At 40.8% G+C, this 22,814-nt stretch overlaps 3 protein-coding genes across 6 annotated transcripts in view; 1 reads left to right on the forward strand and 2 right to left on the reverse strand.

Moving 5' to 3' along the window:
• LOC309695203 (uncharacterized protein) overlaps nucleotides 1-17,231 on the forward strand; it is a 58,256-nt gene extending 41,025 nt beyond the window's left edge. For both annotated transcript variants that reach the window (XM_082515701.1, XM_082515702.1), the window contains exons 2-4: nucleotides 7,586-7,717; nucleotides 15,286-15,645; nucleotides 15,884-17,231. In XM_082515701.1, coding sequence (XP_082371827.1) covers nucleotides 7,639-7,717; nucleotides 15,286-15,645; nucleotides 15,884-16,143 — 699 coding nt within the window. In that variant the 5' untranslated portion in view covers nucleotides 7,586-7,638 and the 3' untranslated portion in view covers nucleotides 16,144-17,231. The remainder of the gene's footprint in view (nucleotides 1-7,585; nucleotides 7,718-15,285; nucleotides 15,646-15,883) is intronic.
• The window catches only part of LOC309694439 (matrix remodeling-associated protein 8-like), a 209,255-nt gene that overhangs the window by 143,987 nt on the left and 42,454 nt on the right, over nucleotides 1-22,814 (reverse strand). The window lies entirely within an intron of this gene.
• Nucleotides 18,728-21,513, reverse strand: LOC309694922 (Fc receptor-like B). 3 transcript variants are annotated; one of them, XM_082515189.1, is made up of 6 exons: nucleotides 21,478-21,513; nucleotides 20,770-20,805; nucleotides 19,641-19,904; nucleotides 19,316-19,561; nucleotides 19,060-19,233; nucleotides 18,728-18,941 (listed from the first exon to the last, which is right to left on the reverse strand). In XM_082515189.1, exons 1-6 carry the CDS (start codon nucleotides 21,506-21,508, stop codon nucleotides 18,898-18,900), a joined length of 795 nt encoding a protein of 264 aa, XP_082371315.1. In that variant the 5' UTR covers nucleotides 21,509-21,513; the 3' UTR covers nucleotides 18,728-18,897. The 3 variants fall into 3 exon arrangements, with proteins under 3 accessions (XP_082371315.1, XP_082371314.1, XP_082371313.1); XM_082515188.1 differs by having other exon boundaries at nucleotides 18,728-18,965; XM_082515187.1 differs by having other exon boundaries at nucleotides 18,728-19,233.

Raw genomic sequence — 22,814 nt, forward strand, 5'->3', positions numbered from 1 at the left:
CATGTAATCAACCGTGGAATGACCCTGAGGGTAGCTGGCCAACGGGTCCAGCCTAACTCGAGCCGCTACACTGTAGCAAGCATCATAAGGACATCTTGAAATGAGAATCGGTTAGTACAGTCACTTCGCACAAAGATTTGTAGCACTGCCATATGCCAACGAGAAACACACCAATACCATTGATGTAAAAATACTGAAATTGTTACTTTACAGAATTGCTAGATGACCAGATGCTGGGGGCAGAGGAAGCATGTTCACTGCAGACCAAGTAACCCATATAGTCATTATGGCGATTGCAAATAATCCTATACTTGGAAATAAACACTTGTGTTTGTTTTGATGTGTTTGAATAAACACCAGTACTTGAAGTTTGGATCCCTCTATGCTTATGGATCTATGACAGCAGTATGAGCTCAAACTGACATAGCCTACCTTGTGCACAGAGAAAGCAAAAGCCAGATGTGTTTTGTATTCATACCATCAGTGTGCAGTTGGCGCATTGTGTGCTTAGTAGATGATGGCTTGTGTGTACTGTTTGATACGGAAACACCATTTTTACGAAGGTGTGAAGAGTTAATCTAGCTGTGTTTGCTTTTGCAAGAGAACTACAATGTTTTGATTATTGGGTGACAGGTTTTCTTATTTGTGTGAAGAGTTTTGCAAAATTAGCCAATAGTTACAAAAAATGTGCTTAAGCAATCAGAAAAAACTGTAATATCAGCTTAGGCATCCACAGGTAATGATGCCCTTTGTTTCATGTCTTTAGGGATGGAAAAAGACATGACGTGTTATATGTGTCACCCCCCTCCCACACACACACACACACACACACACACACACACACCACCCTCCGTCTGGAGGGGTCAAATGTGTAAACAACAGCTGTGGAATGTGTATCTGCCAGCTCTGACTAAAAGGCTTAAAGACTACCCTATGATTTGTCCTGTCTCGAACCAGAGTGTTTTCTTTGTAAGAAAAAGGTGGCTGGGAAGGCTTTGGGAGGAAGACATTTGTCAGCTGGATGAATTTACTAATTTACTTCACCTCAGGGTTTTTTTTTTAAATTTTATTTATTTTTTCTTAACTGTGCCTATGTACTGGAGTGCCTAGGGGGGCAGTAGCTTAGAGCCTAAACATCCTGTAAAACAGAATATAAAGAATCTTCTTAGTTGGACTGAGTCACCAGTTATTCCTGCACTAGAAGTCTGTGCTCTCTGTCTAAGAGTATTTTAGTTTACTCACACATGTGTTTGAAGCTTTACAATTAAATAAAAACGAAAAAATTGGACTTTGATTGCAGGTTTATTTTAAGATTTTAGCAGGTGACAAGAGAGCAGCTCAGACAACAGAACAATTCATAAAAAAAAGAAATGGTATAAATCACTTCATTTGAGATGACGGTTGCTGGGCACTGGTTAATCCTCTGGTGTAATTTGCACAAAAATCTGTAAACTCCAGCTTTTCTTCCTGTTATTCCTGCTTCATGGCGACTCATAGAAAAACCCTAAATCCATAGCCGGCTCTGCGCTGGGCAAGAGGGGAAAACAAACTTTTAGAAGTCGAGAAAGAAAAAAATAGATTACTAAAAACTGCACATGGACAAAATGTACTGCAATCCACTGGAAAAGGCCCAAATGAGATGGTTTCATTTTTTCATTTCATTTTTCATCTCTTGTTCGCTCTTTCCCTCTGTACTCTCTTTGTGCGCAGGCTCACACAGCACACACTGCTGGTAACTTTGAGCCTGTCTGATGAATAGAGCCAACTCGAGGACGCGTGTCCGTCAGACCCGAGGCTTTCAACTCTCAACTCAGATTCCTCGTTTCATATATTGATGTATTCACAGTGATTATTCACTTTTAAATACGGCTTTCAGCAGCTCACAAAGGGAAAGTTAATAGTGTGTGACGCATCCTTTTTTTCAAGCTTTTAAATAGTGTGGTGTTGTGCCGTCTGCCTTGTGTCCAAAAAATGATGTGGGCTTTATAGTTTATTGGGAAATTGGGAAACTTTCTGTTGGAAACCAAAAGTAGTCTTGTTGTCCATCCCACTTTGGATGGAGCAGCTCTCATTTTTAGAAATATGGACAAATTTATTAAACCCCCCAAAATATGACTATCCAGAGTTGGGACCAGGAAGCAGCGTTGCAGTCTCACACGCCTCTCTGCAGCTTCTCACGTCCTGTTATCCCCCCAAAACCCATCTCCATTGAGAATGTGTCAGCTCCAAAACCGACAAAAAACTAACTAACAATCAACAAAAAAGACTTACACATAAAAAAAAAATCACAAAGAAAGAACAATACAACATCCACATCTGAACCAAAGAGTAAAAACAGTGAGATGTAGTTATTATGTTATTAAACATTAGGTCTCTCCCTTCCAAGTCTCTGTTAGTACATGACTTAATAATTGATCAACAACTTCCTTGTACCAAGACAGAGCAGAAGCTACCTGAATGCTGCTCCAAGTGAGGTTGATTATCTTGTTAATAATTTTACATTTTCAGTACATATGTAATGTATGAATTAGTTAGAAACATCAGCTTTTAAATAAGAGATATGTAAGACATTATGAATGTGCATGTTGCATGGCAGCTTCACGCAAAATGCTACAGGACTGATTAGGGCATAGGTTTTAAGGGTTAAATACAATTGTGAGGTTTTGTGCCTAATGGAACATACTTGATGGTGAGCCATACTTTCTGTTGTGGTCGGTACTGGGGTTCAGGAGTTAAGCTGGGCAGAACCCCCCCTCCTGAACTCAGAAAGCACCAATTATGCAGAAAAAATCTTTGCTTACCTTATTTTTGCAGCTGCTTAGTGCTTTCTGGGTTTCATAGATTGGCAATCCCCACAGGCCCCCGGTTGTCGCCTCAGACTCCTTGTCCCTTCGTCCAGTCGCCAATTGTTGAGTTGCAAATTTTGAAGTCAATATGATAACCTTATCCCACCAACGCTGTGGAGGTCCAGCTTTTCAGATCTAATTAGAATCAAATCACTCAAAAAGATCCTCTGGAAAAGTGAACAATGTTTAGAACTGAGTCTATTAAACAATGTCATATGAATAGCAGAAAAGTACATTTACAGCAGAAATAAGACAAAGAAAGAAAGCAAAACGAACAAAAGTGAAGCAACCTTGGGGTGTAGAGCCTTAAAGCACAAACAGGAAAAAACACACAAAAGACTGACAGGAACGAAGCAGCAGTCCGGGGCATATCGACCCTTCTCTTAAATAGTATCAGCGACCTCTCCTCCTGCCACTGGGTACTCTTTCATGCTTTGTTCTTTCTTTTCATCTTCCACTTCCGATACATACAACCCTACACCATAACGTCTTGCAAATCAGTCTTTCATCCATCATTTAATTGTGTCCTTTTGTCGTTTTGATGGCCAAACTGAGTCCGAAAGTTTGCAAAAAGGCAGTTGATTCGACAATCTTGTTGGGTGTGCATGCCAGATGTAAACTGTTATTTATGCTTAGTAAGAGTTTTTTTTTTGCCTTCTGGCATTTGAGGCGAGAAACAGAATCCCAGACACCTGCCCTGCGAAGGCCAGGTGTTTTTGCTGTACAGCCATTGAAAGGGCCGTACACGTCATGAAGCGGTACAGCTAAATAGAGCTAAATGCTGAGAAGGGGGCCTATGCACATATTTTAGCAGTACCAGCTGAATTAACCCGATGTTGGACTAGTCACCGTTGGCCATAATACTATCAAATGTTAATTACTGACCCTATCGTTACATTTTCAACCAGCATGTGTTCATACAACAAGTGACACAAACTTTTTCATTAATATAATGGTAGATATTTTTGACCTAAATATATGGGTCATGTGATTTGAACATGCAGGTTAAACGCTTAACACAATGACCTCACTATTTAAGACACTTCATTTTTTTATGTGAGTAATTATGATTGCACGTGTATACAGGTATATATGTCATAATAAAATCCACAACAAAGTGAGCTGTCTTAGAAAAATGATCCACAATGGTTAATATCACAGTGTCACCTGCCAAGGGGGGAAGACCAGTGATGAAATCCAAAGCTATATGGGACCGAGGTTGCCAGGGAGTTGGTAGCAGTCGGAATAGTCCTGCAGGCCGAGAAGTAACAGATTGATTCTAGTCATATACTTGACAGGCTGACACATATCAAGTGCGTCTTTAATGAGCTTAGGCCACCAGAACAATCAATAAAAAAATTCTTTACCAGGATGGCAGGCGAATTTGGCTGTATGTCCCCAACTTGGGACTGAACTGAAGAAGGTACAAACAAAGAGTTAGGGTTAGGTTTGTCTCGCTGCACATTGCAGACCAGTGACTCAATCTCCCAGGTCAGCGAACCAATGGATGCAGGAGGGCAGCAGAATAGTGGTTTTCTCCACTGTGGTGTAATAGCTATACCTCTGAATAGGTGGGACAAAGCATTGGATTTCATGATCCGAGAGCTGGGTCTGTAAGTGATTAAAAAGTTTAACCATGCAAAGACGAGAGCCCACCTGGCTTGTCTTGAGTTCAGCTGTTTGGCCACTTTGAGATATGTGATAGTCTTGTTGTCGGTAAAAGTCAGCAAACCAATAGAAGTGTTGAAACTGCTTCTGAGTAGTTGGCATGGGCCAGTCAATTACCATTTGGATTTTGTCTGGCTCAGTTGTGATCTGCCTCTTCTCTGTGATGTAGCTGAAGAAGGAAATAGAATGACTGTGAAACTCCTATTCTCCCCTTTAACAGCTTACACTCCAGCAGTCGTTGGAACAACACACAGACGTCAGATATGTGTTTTAAAAGAGATTAAAATCAGAATGCCATTCAAGTATATGAAAAAAACTCCTGTTGAGGTAGTACCGTCGAATGTCATTTACCAAGGCTTGGAAGACAGCAGAATGACACAGATGAGTGTTAAATGGGGTTTTCCATTCATCTCTATCCTTTTTACACACTAGACGATATGTGCTGCTAAAGTCCAGCTTTGTAAAAATGGTGGCTGTCTGCAAAAGCTCAGAGTCAGAGGAGAGGAGATCCAAAAGATACTTATTCTCTACAGTAATGCAATGCAAACAACAATAGTCTCTGGAGAAAAAAGATAAGACCTCACGATCCTGCACTAAGAAAAATCCTGCAGCTGATGCCAGCAAGCAAAGGAGTCAGCTTCATGCTCAGGTTTTGATGAGCTGTACAACCTGCTGGTGGGGAGTGGAGCAGTAGGAAAAAAGTTGATCACGCAGTCATACAGCCGGTAAGGAGGAAGAGACGAGACAAAATTCTTATGAAAAACCTCTGACAAGTAATGGTAGACAGATCAGGTGGTTTGAGTGGTTTTTCTTTTGGAGGCATGGTTCCAGGAGGAAAAGAAGATCTGCTTTTTTTGACTTCGGGCTCATTCAGGGTAACTCCTCTGGAACTGGAAGAGGCTTGGTGTGATGTAATATATCTACATATCTTTTATTCACTTACTCACTGACAGAAAAAAACACCATCATTTCAATAAAAATAGGTACAAAAGCTAAATGTACCTATTTAACAACCTCCACCTATCCAGGCCCGAACACACCAGACACACACCCCTCTACATTCGATACACACTCCCATACATGAACATAGAGAAAGCATAGGCTTTCAATTGCTGACATGAGAAAAAAAAGCAAAAGTAAACATTCATGTACAGCATTCAGATTGTACATGTGATACGTGCGACCTGTGACCACTGGGGTGGCTGCATGTTCAGGCTGGGATCAGAGCATATACCATATTTGGGCAAAGGCAGCTTTCCCATTATGCAGTTGCCCCATATAAACAAGCAGGACAAAGCCCTTTGTTCAGCATGCGACATCTGAACAACCAGCATATGCCCACGTGTATCAGACAGGTCAAACTGACTGAGAAAAAGTGAGATAGGAGACCAAGACATTGATTTCTCTCTATATTAGAGTGGATGCTCATATGCTGGACTACCACTCAAAAAAGAACTACAAATCCCAGGGATCCATGTATGCATGTGTGAATGTTGCTGTGTCTGAACCGTGATGCACTCATACCTAATTAAGATTAAAAATCCTTGTCTTTTACTCATCACTTCTGCAATGATTTATTTGCTTCATCTTATTTTTATCAATGGAATGGGTGTTGTTGATTTACTGTTTAATGCTGTTTCTGCCTTGTTTTCTGCAGATTTAAAACGAGCAGCAAAGCTTCTGTTCATTCCTCTGAGGCTCATATAATTTTCTTCATGTCATTGAAATGTTCAGAGTCATAGAATAAATGTTAGAAATGTTGCATCTGATAGGTAGCAAGTTTCACTAAATCCCACCCTGATTAAATAAAACTGTTTAGCACGAAGGCCTCTGTAGAAACCTTCTCAGTACCAGAAATACCAGGAAGGAAGAAAATACCAGGGTAATGAGTTACTGAGGCAGTTAAACTGAGAAGCATCAGTTCACCACTAGCTCTTGAAATTTTAAGAAATAATAATAATAATTATGGAATAATAATAATAATAATAATAATAATAATACATTTTATTTGAGGGCGCCTTTCAGAAAACCAAGGTCACCTTACAAAAAACACAATTAATAAAAGGAACAATAGTCATAAAATACATAAAATAAGTTAAAATTACAAAACAGAGCGTGACAACAGATAAAATCAGCATTAAAGCGAATAAGCCAGTTTAAACAGATGTGTTTTGAGCTGTGTCTTAAATACGGAGAGGGAGTCAATATTTCTTAGTGCAGGAGGAAGAGAGTTCCAGAGCCGAGGAGCAGAGCGACTGAAAGCTCTGTTCCCCATAGTAATAAGATGTGAGGACGGAACAGTAAGATGAATAGCGGATGATGATCTGAGAGGGCGGGAAACAGTGGTGATATGGAGCAGGTCACACAAATATGAAGGAGCAGATTTATGGATACACTTGTATGCAAGAAGTAAGATTTTAAAATTTATCCTGGCTTCTATGGGCAACCAGTGAAGCTGCTGAAGAACTGGGGTAATATGAGCACTTAACGGAGTGCAAGTTATGACCCGAGCTGCAGAATTTTGAAGAAGTTGGAGTTTATGAAGGGACCTTTTAGGGAGACCAAATAGGAGGGAATTACAGTAATCAATACGGGATGTAATAAGACTATGGACAAGGATGTGAATGAATGCTCACACAGTAATGCAGTATTTCAGATATTTCTATGCAAATGTGTATTTTTCTAATCAGAGAAGTTAGGTGAGCTTTGTTGTTTCACAGCCATATCATCATTATATGTCAAGCAAATTTAGGAAATATTGATTTTCTGTCTTTTTAAAAAAAAAACAAAAAAAAAAACATCCATCTATCCACACTTTCATCAATCCATCTTCCTGTAACAGCTGTTAATGTGTGATTAAAGAGGTTTAGTATGGTGAAATAAAGAATAATAATCAAGTGAAAAGCTATCAGAGTAGAGGTCTTTTTTTAAATGGATTGTTATTTTTATGTGTTTATTTTAAAGAGGGGGAGGAGATAGAAACAAAACCTGAGCTTGAAAAAGTCAACTATCAGTAACCACCAAAGTCATTATCAAAACCACTACTCTGATTTTATGTTTTCTAAATATAGCGGCTCGGAGGAGCTTCTGTTTGTAAAGAGTAGAGCTGGAGCTGAGAGGGAGGATGACCACTGCTGGGACTGCATCACTCTGCTGCAGGACTCTCCTCTGCATGTGTCTCCTTGTGGTTTGTGCCACCGAAGGTGAGCTCAGAATTTACACACACGGAGTAAATACATGGCCATTTGTTTTTTCTTGCTGTGGGTTGGTCAAAAGCACTATTTTGACTTACCCGCTATCATATGTACTAACTCATGTGCTGGAAGACAAAATTACAGTTTTCCTCTTTGAAAAGGGAGAAAAAGCTCTTCTTTGGGGGCTATTGGGTTTGGAGATTCGAACATTCACACAGCAGTTTGAATCCTAAACGTGGCACTTTCTTTTGCTTCATTTATATTATTTTTACATGTTATAATACCTCATGAACTTAAAATTTGTGATTAATTATCATTAAAAAAGTGTCTTGGTTAGGTTAACAAAAACTGTGAAAGCAAATAGTTTAAACTAAGAGAAATGATCAGAGTATAACAGCTCAGAAACGATGTGGGCTTCATAGATAATTGGCAAACCTTCTGGAGGAAACCTGGTCTTGTTAGGAGAGACGGCATCCATCCCACTTTGGATGGAGCAGCTCTCATTTCTAGAAATATGGACAAATTTATTAAACCCCCCAAAATATGACTATCCAGAGTTGGGACCAGGAAGCAGAGATGCAGTGTAACACGCCTCTCTGCAGCTTCTCTCCTCCTGCTACCCCCCCCAAAAACCCATCTCCATTGAGACTGTGTCAGCTTCCAAAAAGACAAAAAACAAACTAAAAACCAGCAACAAACAACTTAAACATAAACAATTACAAAGAAAGAACAATACAGTATCCACATCTGAACCAAAGAGTAAAACAGTGAAATGTGGATTATTAAATATTAGGTCTCTCTCCTCCAAGTCTCTGTTAGTACATTACTTAATAATTGATCAACAAATTGATTTACTCTGCCTTACAGAAACCTGGTTGCAGCAGGATGATTATGTTAGTTTAAATGAATCAACACCCCCGAGTCATTCTAACTACCAGAAACCTCGAAGCACAGGCCGAGGGGGCGGTGTGGCAGCAATTTTTCACACCAGCCTATTAATTAATGAAAGACCAAGACAGACTTTCAATTCATTTGAAAGCCTGATGCTTAACATTGTCCACCCCAGCTGTGAAACTCAGAAACCAGTCTTACTTGTTATCATCTATCATCCACCTGGGCCTTACACAGAGTTTCTGTCTGATTTCTCAGACTTTATATCGGATTTAGTTCTGAGCTCAGATAAAATAATTATTGTGGGTGATTTTAACATCCATGTAGATGCTAAAAATGACAGCCTCAACATGGCATTTAATCTGTTATTAGACTCAATTGGCTTCTCTCAAAATGTAAAAGAACCCACCCACCACTTTAATCACACTCCAGATCTTGTTTTAACCAGTGTTGGGACTAACGCGTTATTAAGTAACGCGTTACAGTAACTACGTTATTATTGTGGTAACGAGCACGGTAACTAGTTATTATGCCAAAACTAGGAACGCGTTACTCGTTACTGGGATTTAGATAGGGTCGTTACTCGTTACTTCGTGTGGTGGCATCGCGGAGCTTCCACAGATTCAATAACATTAGCAAGTGGTGGAGGCCAGCAGGTGGATGAAGGAAAAGGGACGCAGAAGGAAAAGAGACCCGAGGCGGCCGCCGGTCCAAGTGTGAACTGAACTTCAGGTAAGAAGTTATGACCTGCAGTCTCTCTGGGTCAGATATAAACCAAGTTTAGGTGGAGTTTATTTTCGTTATTCTGACTTTTTCTGTACTGCGTGCTAGCTAGCATGACGGAGTTTCTATACAGCTGGGTGGTGCTATGAAGTTAATGATGTTGAACTTTATTTTGTTCATAAGTTATTAGAGTTGCCAACCGTCCCGTCTGGTATTCAGAGAAAATATTACGCGTTTCTTATTGAGGTGAAAAGGAACAGTTTGTCCCGTAATTCAGCTACAATGAAAAAGGCACAAAGCTGGAGTTATTCTGTGTTTACGCTGCACAGCTGCCTCTCATTCTCTCCCCCTCCCTCTCCCGTTTCTACTTCAATCATGAAACTGATCAATGATCAGCTGATCGGCTTTTCTCTCTTGTTTGTTTATCGCTCACTTTGCGCCGAAAGAGGAAACCAGCGGATGTTGCGCTAAACAACAGCAGCACGTTTAAGCTTGATCAGCTGTTGTTAGAATTTATTTAATATTAATTTCTAGTATCAGCTGATGTTTGCTGGAGCCACAGCTGCAAAAAAGCTGCTGGTCATGATATGGTTTGGTTATCTGGTGAGAGGGAAACATGAAGATGAAACCAGGAGATGTCCTTACTGAATCATCAGAGCTGAACAGGTGATGGAGAAACAGGTTTACCTTTTAGGTGACATGAATGAGTTGAAGGGAAGTTATGAACTGTTTCTGAGAGACAAATAACACCAGGATCCTTTTTTAGGTAGCTGACAGCTGGTAACTGTGCAGGGGCGGATCTAGCAAAGTGTTGCCAGGGGGGCCCAGGTAGGGCATTAACAGGGAAAGGGGGGCACAAAGAAATACTTTTCTTTCTTATTCTCATTTAAAATGTCTAGCTTTTAAAAAATAATTATCTGAATCTTACAACAAACGATTGATAGATTGATGCATATATACCATCAAAACAGTGTACATCACTGTCACAACAGCGTTTGTTTTCATTCAAAGGCTTTATGATTTTTCCTATAATGGTGGGCGGTCTCTAGTCAAAATGCCCAGGACGATTTTTTTGTCCCAGTCCAGCTCTGTATGCAGCTCATCTGCAGTCTGGTGTTACCTACATCTTCCTATTCAGAAGGCAGAATTTCCGAGTTCTGAGTACAATCAAAGCACCACGACTGCAGTTTTTGTGTTGGATGTAAAAGGCGCACATGACGCTGTGACGTAGGCTAGAATCATGGCAGCAGTCAATGACGGTCCAGGCGTGGGATTTCTCTCGTGGAAATATGCACATTATCTTTTCCTTTCTATTTGTCGGTGGCACAGTGCACTTGTGGCAAGTAAGCAAGCTAGAAGACTGGCAAAGTTATGGAAGCAACACATTAACAAGAAAATTCTGAGTAAAACCAAAGTTACTTTCCCTAGTAACTAGTTACTTTGAAAGTAACGAGTAACTTGAAGTAACTGAGTTACTTTTGAGAGAAGTAACTAGTAATGTAACTAAGTTACTATTTTAAAGTAACTTACCCAACACTGGTTTTAACATATGGCATAGAAACTGAACATTTACCAGTGTTTCCTGAAAACCCTCTCCTGTCTGATCATTTCCTGATAACATTTACATTTACAATAATTGATTACACAGCGGTGGAGAGTAGACTTTATCAAAGTAGATGTCTTTCTGAAAGCGCTGTAACTAAGTTTAAGAATACAATCACCCACTGTTATCATCTTCAATGCCCTGTACCAACACAGAGCAGAGCAGCAATCTGAACGCTACCCCAACAGAGGTCGATTATCTTGTTAATAATTTCACCTCCTCACTACGTACGACTCTGGATACTGTAGCTCCTGTGAAAACTAAGGTCTCTAATCAGAAGTACCTGACTCCGTGGTATAATTCTCAAACACGTAGCCTAAAGCAGATGACTCGTAATCTGGAGAGGAAATGGCGTGTCACAAATTTAGAGGATCATCATTTAGCAAGGAGAAATAGTTTGCTGCTTTATAAGAAAGCCCTCCGCAAAGCCAGAACATCTTACTATTCATCACTGATTGAAGAAAATAAGAACAACCCCAGGTTTCTCTTCAGCACTGTAGCCAGGCTGACAAAAAGTCAGAGCTCTTTTGAGCCAACCATCCCTTTAACGTTAACTAGTAATGACTTCATGAACTTCTTCACAAATAAAATTTTAATCATTAGAGAAAAAATTACCAGTAATCATCCCACAGATGTAATATTATCTACAGCTACTCTTAGTACCATTGATGTTAAGTTAGACTCTTTTTCTCCAATTGATCTTTCTGAGTTAACTTCAATAATTACTTCCTCCAAACCATCAACGTGTCTTTTAGACCCCATTCCTACAAAACTGCTCAAAGAAGTCCTGCCATTAATTAATTCTTCAATCTGAAATATGATCAACCTATCTCTAATGATCGGCTACGTACCACAGGCCTTCAAGCTGGCTGTAGCATGTCTTTATCCTGTCTTCCTTCTCTCACCCCAACCGGTCGCAGCAGATGGCCGCCCCTCCCCCCGCCTGGTTCTGCCGGAGGTTTCTTCCTGTTAAAAGGGAGTTTTTCCTTCCCACTGTTGCCAAAGTGCTTGCTCATAGGGGGTCATATGATTGTTGGATTTTTCTCTTTATCTATGAAGCACCTTGAGGCGACTTTTGTTGTGATTTGGCGCTATATAAATAAAATTGAATTGAATTGAATAATAACCTCTAATACTTAAAGTACACTGTAATAAATAACTGCTAAACGTTGAGGTGTTGCTTCTTCTGGTAGTGAGTTAGGTCCAGACTCGAGTCTGTTTTTGTAAAATTGATTTTGCAAAGTCCATCCGCCATCATGGAGTATCCGTAGCACAGATGCCAGGAAACACCAGCGGGATCGCACAACTTGAAGGCTATCAGCCAATTGAGGGAGACCATGGAATAAAAAAACGTTAAGATTATTTAAAATTTCCTATATTATATGGCTATTCTGCCCTCCCCGTACCTTGATGTAGATGCCTGGTTTAGTGGATAGGCAGTTCCTCAAATGGAGAGGCAAAAACTTTCAGTTGTCATTGCAGGGTTTATTTGTCTCCCTAATGAAGGCACTGTAAAACTACAAACATAATGTGGTGGCGTGAATGCGGGATAACCGATCCCAAGTGTTCCCTAGCTACCCACAGACTCGTTATTAACAGCAGACGTGAGACATGGATGTTACAAATCAAAATTTATTAGGAAGAACTACTAACTTTTTTTCCCTCTTCCTTTCTCCCTTTTCTTTTCCTCATTCAAGTCTGTCCCGTATCTAGCAAGTGAAAATAAAAAATAAAATAAACAATAAAAGGTGAATCAAATGGACCATTACGGCAAGGCTGGGATGGTCTATTTGGTAAAATAAATCCGTTGGGCATCTTTCTTCGCCTTTAGACAATAATTCTGATGGCAAAAGAGCCAAACGGGACAGGCAAAAAAAGAAAAAAAAAAGGAAGAACTAAAAGCAGGGTTGAGACGGCAAGACCGTTAATTAAAACACTTTATGAACAACAGTTGATTAAAATGACCTGACTCACTACCACAGTGCTACCCTAGAACAATCACAGCTTGGTAAAAATAACTAAACAAAATAGTGGAGACTGGCCACTTGAGGAGGCAACCTACAGAGAGGAGTGCCACCAATTACTCACCCGTGTAGTTCCACTGCATGAACGTCATGCTTTGCTTCTTCTAGGCGTTAAATGGATAAGCATGTGTAAGTTTCACTGCCAGCAGGTGGTGCTAATCTATTCAAATCCAACAAATCACTATGAAGTACAATCCAGACTCCTGCTATACCGGGTTGGAAATTTCAGCACTGAGTGCCTAGTGTACCGTGTCTGCTTTTTCACAGTCTCTTTTTGTAGCTCATCATGACGGTTCTGTGCAAATGAGACATTTGCACACCGCAGACCACGGCCTCTCTGTGTGAGGATCTAAACGTATTCTACGCTAGATTCGACGCAGCGAACACCATGAGACCGGACAGTGTGCGCACCGCGGATGACGTCAGTGCGCACACTGTGTCTGAGGAGGATGTGCGGAAGTGCTTCAGGAAGGTGAACGCGCGCAAAGCTACTGGTCCGGACGGGATTCCCGGCCGCGTCCTCAGGTCATGCGCGGCTCAGCTGGCTGGAGTGTTCACACACATCTTCAACCTTTCCCTCTCTCTGTCTGTAGTCCCAGCCTGCTTCAAAATGGCCACCATTGTCCCTGTACCCAAATCCTCCACCATCTCCTCATTGAACGACTGGCGACCTGTAGCCCTGACCCCCATCGTGAGCAAATGCTTCGAGAAGCTGGTCAGGGACTTCATCTGCTCTGCACTACCCGACTCACTGGACCCTCTACAGTTTGCATACCGCCACAACAGGTCCACTGATGATGCCATAGCCCTGACACTACACACTGCCCTGTCACACCTGGAGAAGAGAGACACGTATGTGAGAATGCTGTTTGTAGATTACAGCTCAGCATTCAATACCATCGTTCCCTCGAAGCTGGACAGGAAACTGCAGGATCTAGGACTGAGCAGCTCCCTCTGCAGCTGGATCCTTAGCTTCCTGTCTGACAGACGCCAGGTGGTCAGACTGGGCAGCATCACCTCATCCCCCATCACACTGAACACTGGTGCTCCACAGGGGTGTGTACTTAGCCCTCTCCTGTACTCACTCTACACCTACGACTGCACAGCCACTAACAGCTCCAACATCATTGTGAAGTTTGCGGACGACACTACAGTGGTGGGTCTTATCACCAACGGTGATGAGACGGCTTACAGGGAGGAGGTCAGCGCCCTGACCCACTGGTGTCAAGACAACCATCTCACCCTCAACGTCGCAAAGACAAAGGAGTTGATAGTGGACTTCCGGAGGTGCAGAGAAGTACACACCCCCATCACCATCAACGGCGCTGCTGTGGAGAGAGTGAGCAGCTTCCGGTTCCTTGGAGTACATCTGGCTGAGGATCTTACGTGGTCAGTACACACAAACAAAACAGTGAAGAAGGCACAGCAGCGCCTCTTCTTTCTCAGGAGACTGAAAAGATTCGGCATGAGCCCCCGCATCCTCAGGACCTTCTATCGCTGTACCATTGAGAGCATCCTCACTGGATGCATCACCACCTGGTATGGCAACAGCACCGCCTACAACTGCAAAGCTCTCCAGCGAGTAGTGCGGTGCTCTGAACGGATAATTGGAGGTGAGCTTCCCTCCCTCCAAGACATCTACAGGAAGCGCTGCCTGAGGAAAGCGGGGAGGATCATCAAGGACTCCAGTCACCCCAGCCATAAACTGTTCAGACTGCTTCCCTCAGGAAGGAGGTTCTGCAGCATCCGGTCCCGTACCAGCAGACTGAGAGACAGCTTTTTCCATCAGGCCATCAGACTGCTGAACACGTCATAGACACCTCAGCTTCACTACTGGAACTTCAACATTATGCACTCCACACTGTATATAAATGCCACTTGTTTTGCACATTTTCAACTCTGTATATTTTATATATTTTATTATTATTATTATTATTATTATTATTATTATTGTTATTATTATTATTATTATTATTATTTTTACTATTTAATTTGTAAAAATGTGTATACACACACACACACACACACACACACACACACACACACACACGTAGGAAAACATTTAGTATACACATCCAGAAATGCATACACTATTATATATTGTACATATATTTATTAGTTTCAGGTTGGCCATTCTTGTATTTTGCTCGTTTGTGTTGTTGTGTTTGCACATCTCTGTTGCTTGTGGGGCTCGCACACAAGAATTTCACTCGCATGTGCTGTGCCAGTGTGCCTGCACATGTGATGTGACAATAAAAGTGATTTGATTTGATTTGATTTGATTTTTAATGTTGACCTTTTTAACTCTCTGCTGCATATCGGCTCTTCTCTTTCAGTCAAAATAACCATCACAGTGGGACAGACTGTCATTCTGCCGTGTCAAACTCCTATCAACAAAAGTGATCCCATGATAGTTTTAGAGTGGAGCAGACCTGAGCTTGGGACAGAATATGTCCTCTTTTACCGAGACAAGAACTTTGATTTGGACAACCAACATCCATCTTTTAAGAATCGAGTGGATCTACAAGACAGACAGATGAAGGACGGAGATGTCTCTCTGATCCTGAAGGATGTGATGATTAACGACACTGGAACATACGAGTGTCGTGTCGTCCAGGGAAGAACAAATCGCAGGAAGAGATCTAATCTGGATGGTGACCCCATCAGCGTCATCTACCTTCATGTTGATCCTCCAGGTGAGTGAGTAGAGTTGAGTGTGTGTGTGATCAGAGGTGAAGCTGCTTCCTGGTTGTTGATGTTTGTTTGTAAAGATGTTGTTGATGAGACTTTGTAGAAAGCAGCTGGTCTGAGTGATGTGATCAGAGTGCAGTAGATAATGTCTGACAGCAGTTTGAAGAGGAAATGGATTCTGTTCTGTTCTTCACTCATCACCTACCTGACAGCTGACACCTCACACCTGTTTCTCACCTGCAGGTCAGACAGGAGGACTCACAGAGGATGGATCTGTTGGACTGATAGTTAGTCTGAGTGTTTTTATTGTGCTTGTTGCTGCTGTTGTTGGTTTTGTGATCTACAAAAAACACAAACAGAGTCAGGATTCAGAGCATCCAGAGCTTTCTCAAATTTCTAAGAGCTTTTTCCAGATGAAGTCTCCTCCTGCTGAGCAGAGAAGGATGACCTGCGGACAGATAGATAACCTGACTACAAGTGGCATTCAGCAACACTCACTTTGACACTTGAGGAATGACTTCATCAGCCTCAGGAAACAACTGGACTCCATTCAGTGAGGAACCAGAAATCCACCTTAATTGTGTTGTTGTTGTTTTTTGTTTGTTTGTTTGTTTGTTTGGGGGGGGGGGGTATATTTTTTATTTTCTGAGGGCGATGGTACATATTTGGGATGAAATTCAACCATTTGTGAAACAGAAAATAATGAGAACATCAGTTGAATAATCAGAACATGGAACAGTTGTCCAACAATCAAGTTTTTTGTCTGCACTAGTGTACACATGACGCACAGAGAGTGTGTGAGAGCGTGAGGGTCAGCACTCTCATTCTCGTCAGATGAGAATTCCTTAAAATCAGGGTCCTCCTCAACACAATCCTCTCTCTCTGACACTTTCTCCTCTATGTTACTTTCACTATCAAAGAGTTGTGCCAAAACCTCAGTGACAGTGAAGCTTTTCCCATTCATTAGAGTTAGAATTTAAATTTGAATAATTTTTGTATTTTTTTTTAAATTTTTTCCTTATGTACTAATCTTATAATATAATAATATAGCACAACGCATAGTTGCTATTCAAATGCTTAGAATTTTTCTTCAAGGAGCGACTTTTTACTTTGAGTACGTTTCAGAGCCTTCACTTTTTCTTGAGTAAAAGAAGTTGCTTTACTTCTTCAACCTTTACTAGAGTGGGGTTGTTTCTCTTCATCAAACCCAGGTGTAGGCGCCATATGAGTTGTTCCTTTTTCACTAAGTGACTTGGTTTAAATGGACTCACTGTATTGGTGCACGGGTGTGGGGCGTGTCTCGTGGGTGTGGTAGATGATAAATGTGGTTGCACTCACCTGTTCACAGTACCTGATGTTGATGAGCAGAAAGGTAGGGTGAGCATGAGGCAAAACTTTCTGTTGACCGCAGCTTGAGCGCAGCTTGAATGATTTTGATGTATTTTGACTGTAACTTGATGGTTTTTGTATATTTATGCACTAACTGATACCATAGGCCAAATTGTAAGTTGGCATTGTAATCCGTGCAGTTATTGGTGAGTTGCAGTTATTTGTTTGTGCAGTCTGTGCATTTGTTTAATAGTTAATCCCATGTGCTGATTTATATATTGGACAGTTGCATGTGGAAATAAAGAAGCAAATGGTACAGAAGTGTATTTTATACGTTTATTGTTGCGCGTCATCTGTGTCCTCATGTTTAGCCACGGCCATAGGTTGGAAGAGCCGCAACACCAGGTTTAATGAAAATGTTACTTACTTAAAGGTTACTTAAATACTTACACACCACATTCTGAAATCTACTGCACCAAATTCATATTTTCAAAATAGTCAAAATGTGTGTTTTACCCTTGATTAATCCTTTTTGTACTGACTAGAATTTCCAAGGTGGGTGTCCTCAGTCGCCTGTGTGGAAATGTTCTCAGCATTAATCTTATATATGAGGGACAGCCTGATTTTAAGAAAGGGAAAGTAAAAACCCAATTATTATGTTTGTTTTCACTCCTTCAGGTAACAGAGTGCAATAAAGTTTAATTTTCAGTGTCACATGCAACTGCCTTCCACTAGCGCTTTAATGTAAACAGACGGGGCTCTGAGGCATTTCCTCTCAGGTTTCACTTTCTTGGGCTCATTCTATATCAATCCATGCTTTACAGCATTCAAGGAACAGAACACAATATTTGTCTAAATATATCTAGGAGTTGTGCTCAATAGAAGCTTTTCATACAGTTACAGCTGGATATTACATGCTATACACATACAGCTACTGCAGACTGTTAAAACATCCTTTGTATAAAATGGATCAAATGCAGCAGCAAAATTAGTGCTGCAGATAAATGTTTCCGCAGCTACGGCATTTTTCTTCATTTTTCCGCGTTTTTATTTATTTTTTTGCTGTGAGAGAATCAAACATTGATGCAGACATGATGATTACAGAGATTTTATCAGCTGGTTAATGTCAGAATCAGTGAAAAAACAAAAGAAACAAACAAAAAAAACCCAAATGTTGAGTTTATCAAAATAAAAGTACAGTTTTATTACAAATGTCAATACTGATGCTAAAGTTAAGACAGCAAAAAGTAAGTTGAGGAGAACTCTCATTAAAGGTGAAGGATGTTTTCTTGTTACGGAGTCAAACTTAAAAAAAAAAAAAGTACCTGTTCAATCATTTTAGATTTTATCATGTGTGAAACCCCCACAGCTTCACTTTCAGCTGACTCTTTTTCACCAGAAACAGGAAACTCAAGAACATGCGAGGTGTTCGCTTTTATTAACCACAGGCTAAAAAAAAGACGATCCTGCTCGCGAACAACAACACCCACCATTACCTGTCATCCACAAACACAGTCCAGCTGTGGTGTTATCTTTTATTGCCTGAAATAATAAAAAATAACTGATTCATACGGGCGAGAGATGGTCTGTACTAAGGATCACAACTAGACTGTTTCTGTTTTTTAAAGAATTAATTCTAAACTTTACTGTCTGTGATATGAAAAAAGAATGCTGTTCCAAACAAACCAAACATGATATTTAATTAAAGTCCCATTCTGCATTTACATTTTATTGAATAAGAGAAACCATGAATGTTAGCAGTACAAAAGTGCAGAGTAATGAAACACACACACAGTTGGCAAATGTAAAATAGAAAGCATTTTTTGGATTACTTCAGCTTTATATTAAAGCAGTGACTTCATGCATTGTTCAGTCACAGCGAACTAATAACAGCTGTCTGACTGATGGAACAGGAACTGTCATGGCTGTCAACCCTTAGCCAGTCTCTGCTCATCAAGGGTTTGTTGTGCTGCTGTCATGAAGATGAGATTATTTACTGTCAGATGAAGCAATCATAATTTTTTTTGTAATGGAGTCAAAAAGAAAGACGCTTAATAGGTAATTGGGGAGGGTTAGCATCAGAATGTTACCTGTGCCTCTGCTTCTGTATGAAGACACCATGAGGAGAGTGGAGATGAAGTACAGGCAGAACATCACCGGATAAAAGAGCTGCAGGAATGCAACCCGGAGAGAGGTGGAGATAAGGGGAGGAGCTGAGGAGGTGGACAGGATTTGAGAGTTGGTGGGCGTGGCTGTAGCTTGACCTGCAGAGAGAATTCCAACTGCTCAGGTGAACATGTGGATGGAAATAAAAATATAAGGCGAAATCAGAGTGAAGCTCCTCACCTGTGACAGTGATCCAGCTGGATGGAGACTCTCCATGACCGCTGATGTCACACTTGTAGAGGCCTTCATCAGACCTGGAAACATGCTGGATGGTCATGTGACCTGTAGGCTGCTTCCTGATGAGGGAGCCATCTTTATAGAAAGCAGCTGGGAGGTTGGAGGGAGTGGTCTTTGTTTTACAGAGCAGAGTGACGTCATCTCCCTCCATCACAGGGAGGACAGGACTCTGCAGGATCACTGATCCACCTCAACACAGAGACAAACTACAGCATTTCATCCATTTACACACAGCTTCATCAACACTAACTCCACACACTCAGCTTACCAGTGACTGTCAGGTTAACCATGTTACTGATGGGACCCTCTCTGGACTCACACCAGTAAACTCCACTGTCCCACGTGGTGCTGTAGCTGATACTACAGGAAGAATTAGTCAATATTCCCCACCCAGAACCGCACTCTGTCATTTGTTTTCTGCTTGTGTTTCTCTTTACAGTCCATCCAGCAGAGCTGTCGTCCTCCTCACAGCTCAGCAACATAAAGTCTCCTTTAAAGAACTGAGAGCTGCTGGGACTCACAGTCAGACGAGCTGTGAAGAGAATGTATTTTTATGATTTAGTCACTTTTAAGAGCTATGAGGAAAAACTGCCAGGGGAAGGTTTTGATTTTTGCCTAGGGCAGAAATGGTGATCCTGACTACAAGCCCATCGAGTTCAGCCAGCGATTGGAAAAATGGTGGTAAACTGGTTGGTGTAAACTACAGACTCCTATTTCCACCCTAATAACCGTAATAACTAGCCAAAACCCTGATCTGGTCTTCTGGTCTAAGTCCTGTCAGTTTGTCATCATCACTAAGCTGATAGTCCTGTGGGAGAAATGGTAAATGGCCTGTATTTGTATAGCGCTTTTACTAGTCCCACCTAGGGACCCCAAAGAGCTTTACACACCCAGTCATCCAGCCATTCACACACTGGTGGAGGCAGCTACAGTTGTAGACGCAGCTGCCCTGGGGCAGACTGACAGAAGCGAGGCTGCCATATCGCGCCATCGGCCCTTCTGGCCAACACCAGTAGGCGGTAGGTGAAATGTCTTGCCCAAGGACAGAGACTGTCCGAGCCGGGGCTCGAACCGGCAACCTTCCAGTTACAAGGCGAACTCTCAACTTTTGAGCCACGATCGCCCCACATAAGGATATCGATGAGCCATATGAAAGAAATTTAAAAAAACCTAATGATGCACAACTATTTATAAAAATGGCTTTAAGTTTATTAAAAGTTATTGCATTTTTTAATAAAGCTGGAACTCTGCACTTTATATTTTTTGATTAAACCTTCAGCAGCTCCAGGGTTAAATTGATGTAATAATTATATAATTTTACATGAAGGCATGGATCCAGAACCAGAGGACTTACAGTTCATTTCAGGTTTAAACTGTGACAGAAGAAGGTTACTGACCTTGGTTTGTTGTGCAGCTCAGCAGTGAGATCAGAACTAAAGAGAAATGACACTCAGATCAGTACAAAGTTTAAGATTTAACAAAACAGCAGAGAAAATGCTAAACAATGAATTTGGGAAATGCATGCATGATTGGTTTGGTTGAATTATGCACTGATAAGACAGACAAAGATTGGAAGCAGTTTTCTCTTTTATCGCTTACACTGGAGCATGTCTACTGGACATTAGGGCCTGAAACATGATTGCACCCATGCTAGTCTAAGTATTTCTATTTTTTTGCACTTTTCTGTTTCGGCTCCACCACAATCTGTATTAAAATATGGTACTGTTACTATTGTAATCTCCATCTATAACACCAAATTGATACACAAATGAATGAATGAACTATTCGCAGGATACTGAGTCCAAAGTTTTTATTCACCAGTTTCTTTTAAAAAAAAGTCCTTAAAGATCTTGTGCATCCCCATTTCATGTCACATATCTGTGTGAGAGTTACAAGTGAATCTAGAAATAATTTTTTCTGCCCTGCATGCATTTCTAATCAAATATTCAGATTTCTTGTCGACCGTCTTCCTTCTTCTTTAGGGTTAGAGTGTCTCCCCCTCTGAAAAACCCAGACTGGATGTTTGTGACATAGAAAGACCTAACAAGAAACTAGAAGAAATAGAGGGTCTCTAGTTTTTTCAGATATGTAATCATTGTACTTACAGAGCAGCCACAGCAGAGATGTTTGCTTCATCCTAACTCTCGGAGGATTTCAGATCAACACTTTGACACTCACAGTTACATCAGTTCAAACCCTCCTCCTCTTTTTCCTCTATGACAGGATGCCACTGTTGTGGTTATCATCAAAGGGAAACTTTTTTTTTCTCCTTTTTCACTTTGATTGCAACAAAGCACTGAAAATAATTTTTTAAAACAACTATAATCATGGAGGATCATCAGTACTTGTGTGATGCCTTCACTGGCAAAAACCTGTGACAATCTCAGAATTAAGGAATCAAAGAAACTTGTGGATATTTGAAACTTTGCTTGTGGTGATCATGCTTCAGGTCAATGGAAACGAGTTATTTTTTTTCCTGTACCTGACTGTGGTTTAGCTGAGGGGAAGTGAGCTGCAGGTAGTCTGCGTAAGTGAAAGATTTTCAGTTTAACTGCTATTTTAAGACTGTAGTTGTTATTTTTCTGCATGGAGAGGGGCTTTCTGTTACTGAAAGTCAACAACGTTTTTTTTTATTAAACAGACAACCACAAATAAAACAGAGTTAAACCTTTGGATAATATTGTCATGTGACTAGTTTTTTGTTTCTTTTTAAGTCCTTTGAGATCGGTTGGTATCCCGGGGGGTGAAATGTTTGCAGTTCAATGGCAGCATAAGTTTGAATGATCAGGCTCTATCATCGCACTATCATCATGTGAATGTGATCAGTTTTTGCTGCGGGTAATCATATAGGTTGTTACGAGTTCAAAATATTGGGGATGGAGACAAGAGAAAAACCACAATAACAACACTGGTCCGGTCGGGTTGAGTCAAACGATGATTTTTAATGATCACACACGTGGGAGATGGACACTGATGCAGACAGTCTCAGATCTCAAAATGGTGGAGCATTGCTCAAACTTTTATAGCCTCTGGTGCCTCCACCTTATCATAAAAAGCCTAAACATTCACATGCTTTCTCTCACACAGTGCCTAAGCTACGACCTTGGCTCCCTGTTTATCTGCTCCTGCTGAGATGGGGCAGAAAACTCCAGCATATTCTGTTCTCTTCTAATCAGACAAATAAGACAATAACCTTCTGCGAACAGTATTTCTTATAACTCAGCAGTATAATGCATCATAAAACAATATCATTCATTCACAACAAGTCAGCAGTTTAATGTAATGCAAATCAGTTTAACTAATGCAATAGTTATCAGCTTCTTCTAACTCAGGAGAATAATGCAAACTAAAACTACATAATAATTCACAATCTTTAATTAGGGGTATAACATGGCATAAAATAATATTATAATCTAACAAGGTCTCACTGGAAACATGCTGA

This window comes from Aulonocara stuartgranti (genome assembly GCF_965226115.1).
Source record: "Aulonocara stuartgranti genome assembly, chromosome: 3".
Classification (NCBI taxonomy): Eukaryota; Metazoa; Chordata; class Actinopteri; order Cichliformes; family Cichlidae; genus Aulonocara; species Aulonocara stuartgranti.